General features: G+C 46.2%; 1 protein-coding gene across 1 annotated transcript in view; it reads right to left on the bottom strand.

Moving 5' to 3' along the window:
* LOC126158394 (agrin-like) overlaps window positions 1–20218 on the bottom strand; it is a 422061-nt gene that overhangs the window by 298066 nt on the left and 103777 nt on the right. Inside the window, exons 5-6 of the mRNA XM_049916440.1 lie at window positions 6647–6859; window positions 2455–2549 (exon numbers count right to left, since the gene is read on the bottom strand). Coding sequence (XP_049772397.1) covers window positions 2455–2549; window positions 6647–6859 — 308 coding nt within the window. The remainder of the gene's footprint in view (window positions 1–2454; window positions 2550–6646; window positions 6860–20218) is intronic.

Below are 20218 nucleotides of genomic sequence, written 5' to 3'. Positions count from 1 at the left end.
ACCATCACACAGGAATTCCAAACTGCATCAGGATTCGCTGCAAGTACTATGACAGTTAGAAGGGAGGTGAGAAAACTTGGATTTCATGGTCGAGCGGCTGCTCCTAAGCCACATAACGCTGGTAAATAGAAAACGACGCCTCGCTCAGTGTAAGGAGCGTAAGCATTGGATGATTGAACAGTGGAAAAACGTTGTGTGGAGTGACGAATCATGGTACACGATGTGGCGATCCGATGGCAGGGTGTGGGTATGGCGAATGCCCGGTGAACGTCGTCTGCCAGCGTGTGTAGTGCCAACAGTAAAATTCGGAGGCGGTGGTGTTATGGTGTGGTCGTGTTTTCCATTGATGGGGCTTGCACCCCTTGTTGTTTTGCGTGGCACTATTACAGCACAGGCTTACATGTTTTACGCATCTTCTTGCTTCCCACTGTTGAAGAGCAATTCGGAGATGGTGACTGCATCTTTCAACAAGATTGAGCACTCGTTCATGATGCACGGTCTTTGGCGGAGTGGAAACACGACAATAACATCCCTGTGATGGACTGACCTGCACAGAATCGTGACCTGAATCTTATAGAACACCTCTGGAATGTTTTGGAACGCCGGCTTCGTGCTAGGCATCACTGACCGACATCGATACCTCTCTTCAGCGCAGCACTCCGTGAAGAATGGGTTGCCATTCCCCAAGAAACCTTCTAGTATCTGATTGAACGTACGTCTACGAGAGGGGAAGCTGACATCAAGACTAAGGGTGGGCTGGCACCATATTGAATTCCAGCATTACCGGTGGAGGGCGCCACGACTTGTAAGTGTCCGGATACTTTTGATCACATAGTGTACCAGCCGAACATAAAATCGTTAGATAATGTTAAGAGCTTCCTGTGAGTATAGCTTTCCTGCTCAATAACGAACACACATACGGAGACAGTAATATTTTAAGATGTTCTTAATTTTAATTGAGATTCGTGAATTCGATCGTGAGCTATTGAAAGTTGGTTGCTAGCATCAGGGGTAGAGGGTTAAATAGCGCTGCTACTGCGGGGTGATGGGACGTGGTAGGGAGAGTGTTTTATTTTTTGCCTTCTGGTGCTGACAATTCATGGGCATATGTGCCTCGTACCGATCGGCTGCTCTGTTACAAACTTCAAGCGGAAATAATATGTATTCGTGAGTGCGTATTATGGAGATCATCCTCAAATGTGGTACGTATTTCTAGCAAGAAATTTAAAATACACTAAAGGCTATTGTAATACAGAGCAAGGAGTAGGAGAAAAATGACATTCAAAACACTTAGTTAAACTTTTGTGATCGTGTTTCATATTGCCTAATGCATTTAAATAGAAGTATAATTATTGTTATAACCACTTGACCATTCGCTCACGCAGACAATACAACAACTCTTCGACAGGCAATTATAGTGTCAAAACTTCGGGCTCATTGAGGGTTGGAGCAATCTCAAACAGAGAACAGACGACGTGAAGTGTTCCGAAAGGTGCCCACTCCTAACAATTGGTACTTGGTGGATGGCTGCCTAGTTATTGCGCTTTTAATATAGTTACTCTATTGCGAGCTCACATCACACTGATTGATGTAGATTGCCAATTAATAATAAGATCGGTACATATGCGGCCCTGCAATGCAGTGTTGACTCTTAAGCAGAAATGTTTGACGACCAATGCTTTAAACCGTGTACTATGGGAAGTGACTGGGGAAGTTTCCGTGACGCAATTGCATCCATATCATGGACGTTAGATATCTCTTTAGCACGTTGAGTCTAATAATGAGTAAAACAGAGAACTGTAGGGAATCGAGAACCTCTCGAGAAACAGAAGGAATGGAATTTAAAAAAAAAACTATTTGTGCTGGTACAGTCTAGCTGCTAGGTGCACGGCACTCTGCAGCCATACAGCTGGCTGTTCACCTAATGCACTCGGTTCTCGGTTGTGGATCTCGCACCAAGGCAAAAACAGTGACACAACTGGAAAACGCGGCACTTCAGAAAACTCGGCTTAAAAAATTAATTCTATTGAACTTACATTGAAATACTATAAGCTTGCTTTAAATTTCAAGCAAGTATTGTTCACAGTGAAATCGGTTATATTTTTCCTACACGCTGGCGAACTTCACCCATATTTTTCAGTAAAATAAACTGCAGGTGTCGGTTTTCGACTTGTGTCACTTTTCTTGCCGGGGTGCAATATACCGTGCTTGCATCCATAATATGAAATTACGCGTTACCTGCAACGTACATAAAAACAGCTTATGTAAATAAATCAACTGTTACTAAGTTTGTTTTCCAACAACAGATAAACAAATCTAGCCGTTACTGAAATTTCAGTACTAAAAAGCAGCAGGGACCAAACGTAGACCAACATACATCCGAAAAACGAGAACTTTTGCGTCTCTGTGATGTTTTACTGACATTATTGCATGTCTCGGAGCGGTAGTACTTACATCATTGCACGCATCGGGACAGACACACCGTGGTTTCCCCGATTCTTCGCTTTTGCACTCAGCGTAGTGGCTGCATTTGTGGCCCTCGCAACCGTCTGAAAAAACCAAAACATAATTTTTCACGCTCAGTAGGAGAAAAGACCATGAGATACCAATGTTTTCAAATAGGGCGACGTTTCCTCCAAATGACAAAAACACCAGCATCACGTGCACAAGCGCAAGAGAAATCACAACAAAAAAAGCCGAATGTACTTGAATGTACTGACAGTCTACGATTATTCAGGAGATAGCAGAGTGCTAGATGGCTGGTTCAGTCTTCTTCATTGCAGTGTACCACTGCCATCAGATATTTAGAGCGACTACTAATTACTGCACTATATAATAAGCATATATTTTAGTCAACACTGAACATAAATGCGAAATTTTAACACCATATGGAAATGGGAAGTTTAAAGTTCTCCTCCGACCATAGATAGACTGTGTGTGGGTCTCGCGTGTAAGACGACAGACTTCGCCGTGGTCAGCACATGCTCCCCAATACTTAGGCAGCCCCGGTGGCTGTTATCGACATGTCTGACAAGAAGTCTTCTCGATTTAGGCAACTCCGCTGAAATGGAAGAAAGTAACACTGTCCTTTACTAAACCGCACAGGAAGCATTCAAATTCTAAGCGACCCGATGAATGAGGTTTCCAGGTACTGTAGGTGTCAACTATGGCGAATGCATTTCAGTTTACTGATCTCACAAATGTCAATTCTGTTACTTCCGGACTTTCATATGTCCTGTTTGATGTTCGTTCACGCTGAAAAATGAGCCTCTTTCGTCCTTCTCAGCGGATGAAATGTGGCATTAACCAATATAAATTTGTGTTCAAAGGATGAATCTCTCAGTGGTCAAAAATGTGTCAAACGCATGGTGTTTCGGAAAGGCCGAAATTAAATTTAAATTTGGGCTCTCCTGTTCGACTTCGATGAAGGCGTGAGCTTTGCTTTCGCCATATGCGTATACTGAACCTACAGACACTTACAGTCTAAGTGAATGTCGCTTCGTCACTTTTGCACTCAGCATAGTGCCTGCATTTGTGGCCCTCGCAACCATCTGAAAAACCCTATTCAGTAGTGGCCCTAAAATTCCTACAAAAAAGCTTCCTCCCTTACGGAATCGTTAGGCTGTAGTTTGTGTCCCACCTACAAAAGCACGAGATTCATATAAATCTCATTTTGCAGAATATGTCTCACCATCAAAGTTTGTAGCTGCATGGCTTAGGTGACCCTCCATAGCGGTTTTCGTGATGTGTGTAGAAAGCTTTTATGTACGCTGTCTCTAATATAATCATACATGTATCTCCCGGCAGCAAGTACCAGTGGCATTACGAACTGTAATTAAGTTCATCAACATGACGTGGAGGAGGAGAAACAGTGGTTAGTTTTTTTCCGACCAAGGCAGCGTTCACGAACGTCTGGGAGTAAGAAAATCGTCACCAGCGAGCACATAACCTACACGTAACGCTTGCTTCGGATACCCACTTCAGTCGTCAGATTCCTTACTGTGTGCATCCTACATGTAGAGTACGGCCAATGAAAAACATGACACCGCAGCATTTGCAGGAAGCACGTAAATTGAAGGTAGAGGGGGCAGAAAGGGAAGGGAAGGAATTAATGACATCGGCAACATCGGGGGTTTATGCGGAATCAGAGGGAAAATGTGTGCGGGACTGGGACTCGAACCCGGGATCTACTGCTTACTTACTTTTTATTCCATTTTCTTCGTTGTTGATCGTTGCGGACGTCACATGACATCCGTTCAAGTTCGTTGTTGATCCTTTCACTCAGTTTTTTTTATTATAGAGGCCAACCAGCTCTCTGACCGAACACGCTGAGCTACCGTGCCGGCAGTACAATTGGCATCCAAAAATAGGAATGATTGTATGGCACCAGTGGCCGGGAGTTCCCAGGCGGGAGGTTCAGCCGCCAAGTGCAAACTCCTGCTTACTAGGCAGTGACGTTAACCATTGCGCTACCTGGACACAGTGTTTATGGCAAATGGACGGGCAATCTCGGCAAGCTCCCTGCTCGACCACACTTCCGCGTAGTGCCACCCATCTGCAGTGCCCGCCCATGTCCTTCACGCTCGTTAAATTTAGGTTCCCACAGGAGGTCAATGTAAATGTGCATCTGCACTGAAGTTTGGGATTCATTGCCCTTGGAGGCCAATCAGTTATATGAATCCGCAGTGTCCGTTCTTTTTGACATGTTCGAAAGTACAGATACCACTCATTCATATACTTGCAGGAATGTTGCTAGGATGGAGAAGGTGATTTACTACAGACGTCACATCAAACCAGAGAGCTTGGCGAGAAACTGAATATCAACAAGGTATTTGTTGTGTTACATACGGGGCTAAAATCGAATGCAGACTTCCCTCTTTTCTGAGCAAGAGGGCGCAATGGTTAGCACACTGGGCTCGCATTCGGGAGGACAGAATCCATGCTAGGGCTCCAGAGGTTTTCAAAACTTCCCGAAATCGCTCCTGGCGGAGTGATTCCTTTGGAAGGGCACAGCTGATTTGCTTCCCCATCCTCGAAACGTTCTGCTTCGTTCATTATTACCTCATTTGAATGGGAAGTCAAACCCTGATCTTCCTTCCTTCTCTCTGGGAGACGTGATAAGACTATGTACACTCCTGGAAATGGAAAAAAGAACACATTGACACCGGTGTGTCAGACCCACCATACTTGCTCCGGACACTGCGAGAGGGCTGTACAAGCAATGATCACACGCACGGCACAGCGGACACACCAGGAACCGCGGTGTTGGCCGTCGAATGGCGCTAGCTGCGCAGCATTTGTGCACCGCCGCCGTCAGTGTCAGCCAGTTTGCCGTGGCATACGGAGCTCCATCGCAGTCTTTAACACTGGTAGCATGCCGCGACAGCGTGGACGTGAACCGTATGTGCAGTTGACGGACTTTGAGCGAGGGCGTATAGTGGGCATGCGGGAGGCCGGGTGGACGTACCGCCGAATTGCTCAACACGTGGGGCGTGAGGTCTCCACAGTACATCGATGTTGTCGTCAATGGTCGGCGGAAGGCGCACGTGCCCGTCGACCTGGGACCGGACCGCAGCGACACACGGATGCACGCCAAGACCGTAGGATCCTACGCAGTGCCGTAGGGGACCGCACCGCCACTTCCCAGCAAATTAGGGACACTGTTGCTCCTGGGGTATCGGCGAGGACCATTCGCAACCGTCTCCATGAAGCTGGGCTACGGTCCCGCACACCGTTAGGCCGTCTTCCGCTCACGCCCCAACATCGTGCAGCCCGCCTCCAGTGGTGTCGCGACAGGCGTGAATGGAGGGACGAATGGAGACGTGTCGTCTTCAGCGATGAGAGTCGCTTCTGCCTTGGTGCCAATGATGGTCGTATGCGTGTTTGGCGCCGTGCAGGTGAGCGCCACAATCAGGACTGCATACGACCGAGGCACACAGGGCCAACACCCGGCATCATGGTGTGGGGAGCGATCTCCTACACTGGCCGTACACCACTGGTGATCGTCGAGGGGACACTGAATAGTGCACGGTACATCCAAACCGTCATCGAACCCATCGTTCTACCATCCCTAGACCGGCAAGGGAACTTGCTGTTCCAACAGGACAATGCACGTCCGCATGTATCCCGTGCCACCCAACGTGCTCTAGAAGGTGTAAGTCAACTACCCTGGCCAGCAAGATCTCCGGATCTGTCCCCCATTGAGCATGTTTGGGACTGGATGAAGCGTCGTCTCACGCGGTCTGCACGTCCAGCACGAACGCTGGTCCAACTGAGGCGCCAGGTGGAAATGGCATGGCAAGCCGTTCCACAGGACTACATCCAGCATCTCTACGATCGTCTCCATGGGAGAATAGCAGCCTGCATTGCTGCGAAAGGTGGATATACACTGTACTAGTGCCGACATTGTGCATGCTCTGTTGCCTGTGTCTATGTGCCTGTGGTTCTGTCAGTGTGATCATGTGATGTATCTGACCCCAGGAATGTGTCAATAAAGTTTCCCCTTCCTGGGACAATAAATTCACGGTGTTGTTATTTCAATTTCCAGGAGTGTATATGGCGAAAGTTTGTAAAAGTCTAGTCTTACGAAATAGTGAAATAATTTGTCTTCGCGCCACAGAGGTCGAGCGCCGGGCCGCGGACTCACCGCAGGGCCCGTCGTGCAGCAGGTGGAGGTCGGCGTCGCGGCGGCAGGCGTCGGCGCGCAGGCGGCACTCGTTGCCGTAGGTGAGGCCGTCGGAGCCGCAGACGGGCGCGAACTCTGCCGGGCAGCGCGGGCACTCGCACACCGGCGCGCCGCCGCGCTCCACGCACTCCGCGCCGCGCGCGCACGCGTGGCCCGAGCACGGGTCCTCCGTGCCTGCACACGACAGTTGTAAAGTGACACTACAACCAGAGCTGTACACTGACTCACAAAAAAGGTTAGGCATCTGTAAGGTGTCGTCGCACGTAGACTCAATTTAATACACTACTGGCCATTAAAATTGCTACACCACGAAGATGACGTGCTACAAACGCGAAATTTAACCGACAGGAGGAAGATGCTGTGATATGTAAATGATTAGCTTTTCACAGCATTCACACAAGGTTGGCGCCGGTGGCGACACCTACAACGTGTTGACAAGAGGAAAGTTTGCAACCGATTTCTCATACACAAACAGCGACGTTGCCTGGAGATACGTTGTGGTGCTGCGTGTGAGGAGGACAAATGCGTACCATCGCGTTTCCGACTTTGATAAAGGTCGCATTGTAGCCTATCGCGATTGCGGTTTATCGTATTGCGACATTGCTGCTCGCGTTTGTCGAGATCCAGTCACTGTTAGCAGAATATGGAATCGGTGGGTTCAGGAGGGTAATACGGAACGCCGTGCTGGACCCCAACGGCCTCGCATCACTAGCAGTCGAGATGACAGGCATCTTATCCGCATGGCTGTAACGGATCGTGCAGCCACGTCTCGTTCCCTAGTCAACAGATGGGGACGTTTGCAAGACAACAAGCATCTGCACGAACAGTTCGACGACGTTTGCAGCAGCATGGACTATCACCTCTGAGACCATGGTTGCCAATACCCTTAACGCTGCTTCATAGACAGGAGCGCCTGCGATGGTGTATTCAGCGACGAACCCAGGTGCACGAATGGCAAAACGTCATTTTTTAGGATGAATCCAGGTTCTGTTTACAGCATCATGATGGTCGCATCCGTGTTTGGCGACATCGCGGTCAACGCACATTGGAAGCGTGTATTCGTCATCGCCATACTGGCATATCACCCGGCGTTACAGTTAGTGGTGCCATTAGTTACACGTCTCGGTCATCTCTTGTTCCCATTGACGGCACTTTGAACAGTGGACGTTACATTTCAAATGTGTTACGACCCATAACTCTACCCTTCATTCGATCCCTGCGAAACCCTACGTTTCAGCAGGATAATGCACGACGGCATGTTGCAGGTCCTGTATGGGCCTCTCTGGATACAGAAAATGTTCGACTGCTGCCCTGACCAGCTCATTCTCCAGATCTCTCACCAACTGAAAACGTCTGGTCAATGGTGGCCGAGCAACTGGCTCGTCACAATACGCCAGTTACTACTGTTGATGAACTGTGGTATCGTGTTGAAGCTGCATGGGCAGCTGTACCAGTACACGCCATCCAAGCTCTGTTTGACTCAATGCCCAGGCGCATCATGCCGTTATTAAGGCCAGAGGTGGTTGTTCTGGGTACTGATTTCTCAGGACCTATGCACCCAAATTGTGTGAAAATGTAATCACATGTCAGTTCTAGTGTAATATATTTGTCCAATTTATTCTTGGTGTAACAATTTTAATGGCCAGTAGTGTACATGTACGTACGAGGGGCGTTCAATAAGGAATACATCAAATTTTTTTTTGCCCACCAATTGCAGTTGATAAATGCAGAATTTGCTGCGGGACATCGTGGAATATTTCCGCTTCAGCCCATCTAGTTTCATGAAGTTCTGGTAGCGGCGCCGCTGTACTTCGCTTTCAAAATGGCGTCTGTATTGGACGTGCGTTCCGAGCAGAGAGTTTCTTTTGGCAGAAAAGCAGAGCATCGCAGATATTCAGAGGCACTTGCAGAATGTCTATGGAGATCTGGTAGTGAAGAAACGGACGTTGAGTCGTTGGGCGAGGCGTTTGTTATCATCGCAGCGAGGTAACGCAAAATCGGTCCGATCGCCCACGTGCCGACTGGCAGTATACGGACACTCTCATTCCAGGTGATCAGTGGATTCCAGGCAAACGCCTAGCTGCTCAACTGGACTTCTCTGCTGGTAGTGCTGACACACTCGTCCACCAGCTTGGGTACTCATAGGTGTGTGCTTGCTGGGTACCATGGTGCCTAACAGGAGACCGTAAAGGACAACCAAGGACCATCTGTGCGTAATTGCTTGTGCAGTACGTGGCTGATCGTAACACTTTTTTGACGAACATCGTCACAGGCGATGGAACACAGGTTCATCACTTCGAAACGGAAACGAAACTGCAGTCCATGGAGCGGCGCCACACCACCTCTACTCCGAAGAAAATGTTCAGAGCCGCATCCTCAGCCGGTAAAGTCATGGCGACGGTCCTCTGGGCCTCTGAAGGCTTTATTCTGTTTGGTGCCCTACCTCATATCACAACGATTACCTCGGAAATGCGCTGTGCAACCATCAGAAAATTGAAGAAACGACTTCAGGATGTTCGTCGCCACAAATATGCAAACGACTTCTCCATCTCCATGAAACGCAAGGCTTCGCACAACTCCGTGCACCCGAGAAGAGCTCAAGAAACTAAATTGAACCGTTCTTCCGTATCCACACTAAATCCCAGATCTCGCATGTTCCGGCTACCATCTGTGTGACACAATGAAAGATACTACCCGCGGGAAGCGGTACGTGTATGTCGGGGAGGTTATTGTGCAGCAGAGCGTTGGCTTCGATGTCGACCATTACAGGCCCTACCAGTAAGGGTGTGTAAGACCATCGCAAAGAACGGAGATCATGTTGCTAAATATCGTTTTGTAGCCAAAGCATGCGGGTATAATGTGGTGTATAGGAATCCTTGATAAAACTAAACTGTTTTCCGAAAAAAAAGTTGAATTACTCGTACTTACTTAACGCCCCCGTACATACCATCAGCAGAGATGTAAACGATTAGGGTCGCAGTGACCTATGACAGTTGAAAAGGCAACTACTCTGTCTTATGTTGTCACCACATGACCACATTTATCGGGCCCAACAAGGTATAAAATAAGTGTGTACTGCATCACATGTGAAGGCAGGGCACCACCTCCTTTCCATCTTTTTCAGTATACCTATGACTCCACTTTCATAACCCTGTATCCCGTCAGCCAGGTGTACCAGCGGTCCCTTCATATCACCAAACGTGAAGCACCTACAAGGGAGGAGGAAACGAAATGAAACGTCACGGGTTGAGAGGGTATGTGGTATTATTTCAGTGAATACAAAATCGGGTAAACTTTACGAAGAACTAGGCAGTATGGCCTCACTTATCAGTGTGACGCCGCACGCCTTCTGGCCTGAGTGCACGCACTGATTCGGTTGAGAAGGGTTGCATCCTCTCCTGGGGCAAGCTGACCCACAACTGTTGTAACTGGTCCTTGATACCCTGGGTACTGGTATTGGGTCGGAGTTGACGTCCGACCTGGTCTCACACATGTTCTACCGGGAACAGAACTGAGTGTCTTGTTGGCCATGGGAATATATCAGCATCACGGAAACAGTTCATAGAGACATGTTCCTGTGTGGACGAGCATCGTTCTACTGAAAAATGGCTCCATCATACTGTCGCATGAGAGGTAACACATGAGGATGCAGGATGTCCCTGATGTTTTGTTCTACTGTCAGTCACTACCAGCCAGGACCTGAAGTCATATCCCAAGACTACCCAGAACATGACGTCAGGAATAACATCGCTGTGCCTCTCTGAAACAGTGAAAGAATGAGACCTGCCCACAGGTTGCGACGATATTCAGCCAGGGTATTGCTGAAACCGCGTCTGATCGCTGAAAACAATGCTAAGGGATTTACCAACAACTCACGGTTCCCTGTTACTGCACCACTCCAAACGCATTCGTTTGTGTTGTCTTAACGGTAACCTAAGCAATGGATATTAATTCTCCAGACCGGCTGTTGTTAGTCTCCGACCAACGGTGCGGGATGACACAGAATGTTGCTGGGAGTCTGTTACTTGTTCTCTAATGCCAAGTTACTATGAGTTACTATGTGCTTGGTGCACAGTACGGCGATTATCTCTCGTGATTGTGAGGCATTGGCGACTGGAACCTCGACGATGTTTATTTCTCCCCTATCGTTCCCATGCAATCCAAGATCGAGATACTGTCATATCCGTACGTTTCAGAAATCTGGGCATTACAGAGCTCAGCTGTGTGGCCAAATGGAGGCATACAATGAGGTCCTTTCAAGCTATTTCAGGCGCCGAGACCGCTGTCTCATACAAGTACCCGGCATCTCCGGGTCCCTTACAGTGATCAACCAGTATCTGACGCTGTTCACGACCATACATATCCTACGAAGTGTGGTAGCAACAGCAAGCACAAACAATATCATGCACTCTGGTGCCTTTCTACCTGCCACAGAGGATTACTCGCCAACTGCGAGTACATTTACGACGTTATGCTCATACTCGTCCATGCATTCTGGGCGCTTCACATTTCATGTCAAGGCCGTGCACGTGCTGATCGAGTAAGGAACTGCATCCCTCCACTGTCCCCAACATGTACAAAGCCTTGATCTGTTCTACCCTCTGCTTTGTTACTGTAGTTTGAATATCCTTTCCAATCAAAAACCTGTCACCCTCTGCACAGCCTTGAACGCCACGAACTCCTCCTTGCATTCTGTATCCGTTTACCCTCTTCTATTCGAATCATTTATCGGTTCATCAGATTCCCATTTTTCCCTCTCGTCTCATACACTTCAGGATACCCTACACATCCCGCAGACTCGCCTGTAACAACCCCATGCTTCCCTTATAATGTCCAATTCTGGCATGTTGTTACACCTGTAGCAGCACATCCCACAAACCCTACATTTACACTCTGTCCATATCGTCTCTCTGAGCAATTTTAACAGTCTCCATCTCCCATCCGCCGTGACATTTACTCTTCCTCTCAGAATGAAGACATTTCCTATCCTCTCCACCATTACGGCTCCCTCTTCCCTTCCCGTCCCATCCTCTACCACCCTCTCCCCTTATAACCATAGCTTGATTTCACGCTTGTTATTCACATCCGAAATTCCACGTTTTCTTATAATCTACCGTCCTTCATTGAAACCATTCCGGATAAGACCCTTCGCTCCACTGAGATCCCACACTTTACGTCATCAGAAACCTGCATCTACTCTTGCAAATTATTCCCACCCTGTATACTCCTTTCGGGTTTGGTGCAGTGAAGTAGTTGGGTAGTTTTATCCCTAATACTATCAGTGAGTAATCATATTTTAAATTATTTTAAAAAACGTGTAAATTTTTCTAATATTTTAAAATTATTTGTGTTAGTATAAAGGCTTTTGAGCGGCTAGTTGTACCACAGCCGGTTCACCTACGCCCGTGAGGAGCCAAGGAATGAAAGAATAAGAACGAAAAGAAGAAGTCAGATTGGTTAAGGAGCACATTAAAGGAGTACAGAGCGTGCCACGTGGTAGTGCGAGACAACGTTACCAGCACTTGACAGAGTTTGAAAAGAGCGTCATTATGGGTCTACATAGAGCCAGCTGGCTAATGGTGCAGTATTTCCGAAATGTGGAGCGTTAGAATGTAAAAATGCATAATGTTGGACGCAATGGGAATGTGAAGGGAACTACACGCGCCAAAAGAAGACGGTCAACTTAGAGAGGGTCTTGAGACCTCACATTCAGAACACCATCGTCTCGACAGCAGCATACGTCAAGAGCGACCTGAAAAATTTGACAACGCACAGTTACCAGCAGTCCACTGCCAATCCAAGGTAGTAGAAGAGGAGACACAGAGAGGCGGGGACGGAAAGCCTCGGCCGACGGCAAACTTGTCCCATGTAGACTGGGCTGTTGATTGTGAAGGAGACCTACTGACTGTCGCAACAGGCGTCGACGTAAGCTCCCATCGCCGATACACATGCGATGGAAAGAAGAAAAAAAAATGGCTCTGAGCACTATGCGACTTAACATTTGTGGTCATCAGTGCGCTAGACTTAGAACTACTTAAACCTAACTAACATAAGGACATCACACACATCCATGCCCGAGGCAGGATTCGAACCTGCGACCGTAGCGGTCGCTCGGTTCCAGACTGTAGCGCCTAAAACCGCACGACCACTCCGACCGGCGATGGAACGAAGACAAGCATATCGGGTTCCCTCTATCAATATAAATAACATAGGATCGCAGATTAAGAGGTCATTACTTGAAGATAGGCTACAAGCAGTGGACATCGACGTCGTCCTCCTGCGATAAGTATACGACAATGAATTTCCGGTCATTTACGGATGCGAATCCTACATATGAAACGCCTCCAAAGCTGGCAGCAGCACAGCAGTGCTTCTCAAAGAAGGCTCCTCGGCAGAGGATGTCCGGTACCTGTCGTCGGCGCGGGGATTGACAATCACAGTACTTGATGGACGACTCATCAACATCGATGCATCGCCCGATGCAGACAGGAGGCGAGAGGGTTCCCGCTTCTTCGCAGAGCAAATTGGCCCACTCTTCCAAGGTCGACGCGACCGATTAAACCTTGGCGGAGATTTTAATTGTATACTTGCACCGGAAGATCGATTTCCTCGATATACCCCGCGCCAAGAACTACGATTGATGGTGCAGACTACTCATCTTGTTGACATCTGGGAACACGTCCATGGCCTACGTCCCGGATACACCCATACAACGAGTCACTCCGCAAGCCGTCTCGACCGAATATATGTTACACGTAATTTGAACGCTGAGATCCTGGAAGCGGAGCTGTGGCCTACAGCCTATACTGACCATACGGCGTCTGTGCAACCTCCCTCTGGCAGCAGCAAGTGTAGCGTAGCCGCAGTCCTTTAAAAATGAACGTCGCCCACCTGTGGGACACAGCCTGTCGAGATACCACTGAAGATAATTGGAGATCAAGAGCCCTGGCACGTTCCGTGGACACGGATGATGGCAGACACTTAACATCGCAAAAATAAATAGGCAACGCCTTTGTAGAACAGTACGCTCAACGTTACAATGCAATGGATATCGATATGGCGGCCATTAACGAAGTTACAAATACGATTTTGGGCACTATTGAACCAGGGGCGAAAGTGCGACTAATGGAGGAGATTACAGAGGAGGAGGTGATGGAAGCCATTGGTAGGATAGCGGTGAATAAATGCCGGGAACACATGACCTCCCTCTGGAATTCTGTAGGACCTTTAGCTACATGATAGCACCACGATGGACTACTATCTGCCGCGAATTAATGTCACCTGTCATGCCCCGCCGGGTTGTACGGTGGGACTCAAAAATGGTTCAAATGGCTCTGGGCACTATGGGACTTAACATCTCAGGTCATCAGTCACCTAGAACTTAGAACTACTTAACCCTAACTAACCTAAGGACATCACACACATCCATGCCCGAGGCAGGATTCGAACCTGCGACCGTAGCGGTCGCGCGGTTCCAGACCGAAGCGCCTAGAACCGCTCGGCCACCCGCGACCGGCTATGGTGGGACTGATTATCTCGATAAAGAAACCCTCGGGTGGTACACGGATACGGGATTACCGACCACTGACACTCCTTAACTGCGACTTTAATGTATTCACCAGATTATTAGCAGCACGCCTCCGAAGAGTGTTACGCAAAGTGATCTCACTCGATGAGACTTCGGTCGGCAGAGATAACAACATCCAGACGGCGCTTGTTGAATATCGCGATCTGATAGCCCTAGCCGCGTCCATGCAGCACTGGCGTCGATAGATTTTGATCAAGCCTTTGACAGAATAAGCCACGCCTATCTTGTAGAGATCGTGACACATATGCGGTTTCCACGACCATTTATCACTGTCGTGATGTGGTTACTCAGCAATGCCTCCTACAAAGTGCTCGTCACTGGACGCACGACAAAATCTCTCATCGTAGCGAGCTCTCTCAGACAACGATGTCCATTACCTAAGACATTATATACACTGGCTCTCGGCTCGTTACTTTTCGGCCTACGGCACCGCTTGATAACGGAGGATACACATTAACGTGCAAGTCATATGCGGATGACCAGGTGCTGATAGTGCGAAATGAAAACGATATGAGTGTGGCTTTAGATTGGATATGCGAATATGGAACTAGCACAGGCAGCCGTTTAAATGTGGGCGAGTCTGTAGCGATGAATTTTGGTGTTGGACTGACGAAAGAATGTGTAGCACCATTACGGCTCATGGATACCTTGAAATTCCTAGGGATTGTTTTTACCAACGACATACGTCGCACAGCAGCGTACAGCTATAAGAGACTTCTAGAGTCAGTCGCGGCGGACGTTAGAGGGAACATCACACGGGCATTAGACACGATCCAACGGATCACATAAATTAACACCTACCTGGCGTCACGAATTCCGCACTTTACTCAAGTACTCCCCCTGCCGGTGATGATAGCGCGATGGATACTGGCCGTGTTCGGTTCTTTCGTAAGTGCATGTCTACTATTTAAAGTCAGATACGACGCCCTTACCCTCCCTCTCAGTAGAGGTGCACTTGGTTTTGCGCACGTTGACCATTGAACGGCGGCGCTACATATTAGCACAATGTTAAAGTGTGAAGACGATATCAGACTTGTCTGACAGAAATCTTAATAGAAGAAAACTGGTATCAGTTTCTAGAATGGCAACAGTGGCGTACAGCACATTTCACAGTCGTTTCACCATATAAGTTTCTTTTTTTTTGTTTTTTTTTTTTTTTTTTTTTTTTTTAGACTGCAGCTACGTTCGGACGGCTCTGCACGAAGCCAGACGTGCAACGGCGCTTGGCACCTATCGGATACTAATGACCGGATGACGCAGCAATCCTACTGAGAAGAAGCATCCACATATCATTTGGCATGTAGTATGTCGATCGATACACCATATTTCCTTAGCCACAGAGACACGTGCGATGTGGTACCTAACAGTTAATGGTAAAAATGTTACCCGAACCAGACACCATGCGATTCATATGACAGATTCACCATTGTTTCCTCAGTGCTAAACTCTGGACAACGATGAACACCGCCTCATATGCATCCCCTCGGCAGAAGTGTGCCGTTTTGTCGATACAGATGATCACATTCTGTCTTCGAATCGCCGGCCGCTATAGCGAGCGGTTCTAGGCGCTTCAGTCTGGAACCGCGCTGCTGCTACGGTCGCAGGCGCGAATCCTGCCTCGGGCATGGATGTGTGTGATGTCCTTATGTTAGTTAGGTTTAAGTAGTTCTAAGTCTAGGGGACTGATGACCACAGATGTTAAGTCCCATAGTGCTTAGAGCCATTTGAACCATTTTTTCTTCGAATTGGACTACACAACACAGGACCAGGGATTATATTCTTCCCGGACTGGACGTACTGCCCACGTACTAAAACGAATTCAGTAAAGTGGCTTCGAGGCCATACGGTGCTCTATTTGTTCACAGATGGCCCAAGGAATGTGATGGTCTTCTGGACCTTTTTTACAGGAACGACATCTGAAGATTGTGAGCAATCCGAAATGCCGACAGTTTTTCTCTAACTTCCTATGGAGTGCGTTTCAAGATCCCCCGCATAGTTGGAATGTCCATAGTAGAAGAAGTTTAATTATCGATGCGATGAAAGAATGAACAGAAGACAAGAATCGGTGGACACGATATGCCTACGACGAGGCATACTCGGATGACAGAGCAGCGGGGGATTGGAAATACGTTCTCCATTGTGCTGTGTGTTTCTTCTTTTTGTTATGCGAAAATAATGTTTAGTTTAATATCTTTCAAGCAATACACAAATATTATTTGTGGCGTGGCAATGGAATTGTTGTTACTGAAATTTAACTTCACTTAAGTGTTATACCATGATTTGCTTTAATTTTTGAAAGATATTCATTAAAATCTGAGGCGTAGTAGGAGAAGTATTTCTTCTCAACATAATTTTATTGTGTTTTTCAATTGCTGATGTATGTTTAACTTTCCAAAGATTACTACTTAGTACAATGTTAGTTTTACGTCAGTCTGGTTCATAGTTATACTGTTCAACTTACATAGAAAATCGTTAATGTCATTTTGTAACTCCAACAAAAAGGCAGTTTTTTGTTTTCTGTTGTTCCTATTTAAATTTAAAAAAGGCGGTAGAACACTTACCTGCATACAAGGCAGTTAAGGCAACTATTCATATTATGTGGGAGATCCGGGTAAAAAACAGAGTCGGTACAGCACTTGCCTGCGAAAGTAAAAGATCTCCAGTTCGAGAGAGAAAAAAGTCGGCACACAGTTTTAATCTGAGAGGTACTTTCAGAACAGCACCTATTCCGCGGCAAAGTGAAATTTCATTCTGGAAATAATCCCTGTACTGTAAGCCAGTTCCCTGCAATATACCTTCTTCCGGGAATGATAGTCCTACAAAGTGTGCAGCAGAATTTTTGTGAAGTTGGAAAGGTGAGACAGATTCACGGATAGAAGTGAGGCGGGCAGGGCAGATCGTGAGCCATGCGTGTACAGTTGAGTAGGTGAAAGGATTACCAACGAAAGAAAAGGTACCTGGTTCGAGCCGCTGTCCGGTATACAGTTTTAATCTGGCAGTAAGTTTCGAACACGAAGGAGCTTCGCGGGAAACGACAAGCAGAAAAGTTTTGAACAGTGGAGAAAATGTGTGCTTACGCATGTGGAACCAAGTAGGCTCTGCTTTATTGGAGACCGTCACTAAGTGATCGGTTAACACACTGGACTCTCGTTTCGGAGGACGGCGATTATAACCTCCGCACTGCCATCCAGATTTTTCCGTGGTTTCCCTAAATAGATTAAGGCCAATGCTTGGGAAGTTGCTTTGAAAAGGACGCGCCGAACTTCTTCCCCATCCTTCCCATTCTGAGCTCGCGCTGCGTTAGTGATGATTTCGTCGCAGGCGGGTCTTTTAGTTACTTACTTGCCCCCTTGATGAAATTCACGTTAAAAGCTACGGTGTGGAACGTATCAACAGAACAGACGTAGAACACTTATATACATAACTAATTAAAAACATAATATTTACAATGACCGCATGCTGGTTATTTACAATTTTTTTATGACTGACTATCTCTACTCAACAATTCCTCTGCAGTATAGAAGTTGTTAAGGAGTAAGCAATTTAATCTACATTTGGAAATACTTTTGCTATCTGTCAGACATTTTATATGCATGGGTAGATTGTAAAAGAGTTTTGTAGTTGCATATTTCACAGTTTTCTGTGCCTAAGTTGGATTCATTAATTATAATGCAGAAAATTTTTCCTTCTAGTATCGTGCTTTTAAATATATCTCTTATTTTCGAACTTCGATGGATTGTTGACAACAAATTTAGTTAGCGAATAAATGTACTGTATGGCTGTGGTTAACATTCCCAGCTGCTTAAAGAAATGCCTGCAAGATGTATATGTGTCAACCCTACACACAATTCTACTTTGTTTTGTACAATTAATACTTTTCGCATAAGTTAGGAATTATCACAGAAGATTATCCCATAAGGCATCAGTGAATACAAATACGCAAAATATGTTAATTTACTAACTTACGTACCCCTAAAGTTGCCTATTATTCTTATAGCAAAAGTAGTCGAACCTAAATACAACATCAGGTGTAGCAGTTTAAGTTTTCATTGGTATGCACACCTATGAACTCACAATATTCTATCCTGTTCCGTATTTCTTGGTGGTACACTGCGTTAACAGGAGGTGAGATTTTTTGACAGTACAAAACCGGACGAACTGCGTGTTGTTTCGAACTTTAAAGCTAGTGTATTTAAGCAAAGCCACTCAGTAACGTTTTCAAAAACATCGTTTACTACATTCTCTGTTGGCCCTTCTTTGTTCAGCTTTACAACAGTGCTTGTTATCATCTGCAAATGGTACTAATTCTGGCACCTGCTTGAAATAAAATGGCATAGCATTAACATAAAGCAAGAACAGTGGTGGAACAGTGATTGAAACCAGTGGGATTTCCATTATAATTTTTCCCCATACATACGTTAAGGCAACCTTCTTTGCATTACTTGAACAGCCTAAGGTAACTTTATAAGTTCGATTTCTTATATAGGAACTAAATTAGGTATGTGCTGAAATACGTATCGCATAAAGCTTGATTTCTCTAATACAATATTTTGATTGACACAATCAAATGTGCCGCGCGGGATTAGCCGAGCGGTCTGAGGCGCTGCAGTCAGGGACTGTGCGGCTGATCCCGGCGGAGGTTCGAGTTCGCCCTCCGGCTTGGGTGTATGTGTTTGTCCTTAGGATAATTTAGGTTAAATAGTGTGTAAGCTTAGGGACTGATGACCTTAGCAGTTAAGTCCCATAAGATTTCACACACACTTTTTTCAACAATCAAATGTTCTCGGTAAATCACAGAAGATCCCAAAGACTTGTATTTCATCATTCATAAATCTACGGATCGGAGCGTGGAATGTCAGATCCCCTAATCGGGCAGGTAGGTTAGAAACTTTAAAAACGGAAATGGATAGGTTAAAGTTGGACATAGTGGGAATTAGTGAAGTTAGATGGCAGGAGGAAAAAGACTTCTGGTCAGGCGAATACAGGGTTATAAATACAAAGTCAAATAGGGGTAATGCAGGAGTAGGTTTAATAATGAATAAAAAAATAGGAATGCGGGTAAGCTACTACAAACAGCATAGTGAACGCATTATTGTGGCCAAGATAGACACGAAGCCCAAGCCCACTACAGTAGTACAAGTTTATATGCCAACTAGCTCTGCAGATGACGAAGAAATTGAAAAAATGTATGATGAAATAAAAGAAATTATTCAGATAGTGAAGGGAGACGAAAATTTAATAGTCATGGGTGATTGGAATTCGGTAGTAGGAAAAGGGAGAGAAGGAAACGTAGTAGGTGAATATGGATTGGGGCTAAGAAATGAAAGAGGAAGCCGCCTGGTAGAATTTTGCACAGAGCACAACTTAATCTTAGCTAACACTTGGTTCAAGAATCATAAAATAAGATTGTATACATGGAAGAAGCCTGGAGATACTGACAGATTTCAGATAGATTATATAATGGTAAGACAGAGATTTAGGAACCAGGTTTTAAATTGTAAGACATTTCCAGGGGCAGATGTGGACTCTGACCACAATCTATTAGTTATGAACTGTAGATTAAAACTGAAGAAACTGCAAAAAGGTGGGAATTTAAGGAGATGGGAACCGGATAAACTGAAAGAACCAGAGGTTGTACAGAGTTTCAGGGAGAGCGTAAGGGAACAAATGGCAGGAATGGGGGAAAGAAATACAGTAGAAGAAGAATGGGTAGCTTTGAGGGATGAAGTAGTGAAGGCAGCAGAGGATCAAGTAAGTAAAAAGACGAGGGCTAGTAGAAATCCTTGAATAACAGAAAAAATATTGAATTTAATTGATGAAAGGAGAAAATATAAAAATGCAGTAAATGAAGCAGGCAAAAAGGAATACAAAAGTCTCAAAAATGAGATCGACAGGAAGTGCAAAATGGCTAAGCAGGCATGGCTAGAGGACAAATGTAAGGATGT

Source organism: Schistocerca cancellata, chromosome 2 (assembly GCF_023864275.1).
Source record: "Schistocerca cancellata isolate TAMUIC-IGC-003103 chromosome 2, iqSchCanc2.1, whole genome shotgun sequence".
Lineage (NCBI taxonomy): Eukaryota > Metazoa > Arthropoda > Insecta > Orthoptera > Acrididae > Schistocerca > Schistocerca cancellata.
Note: the sequence above shows the minus strand (reverse complement) of the source record. Positions and strands in the feature narration are given on the sequence as shown.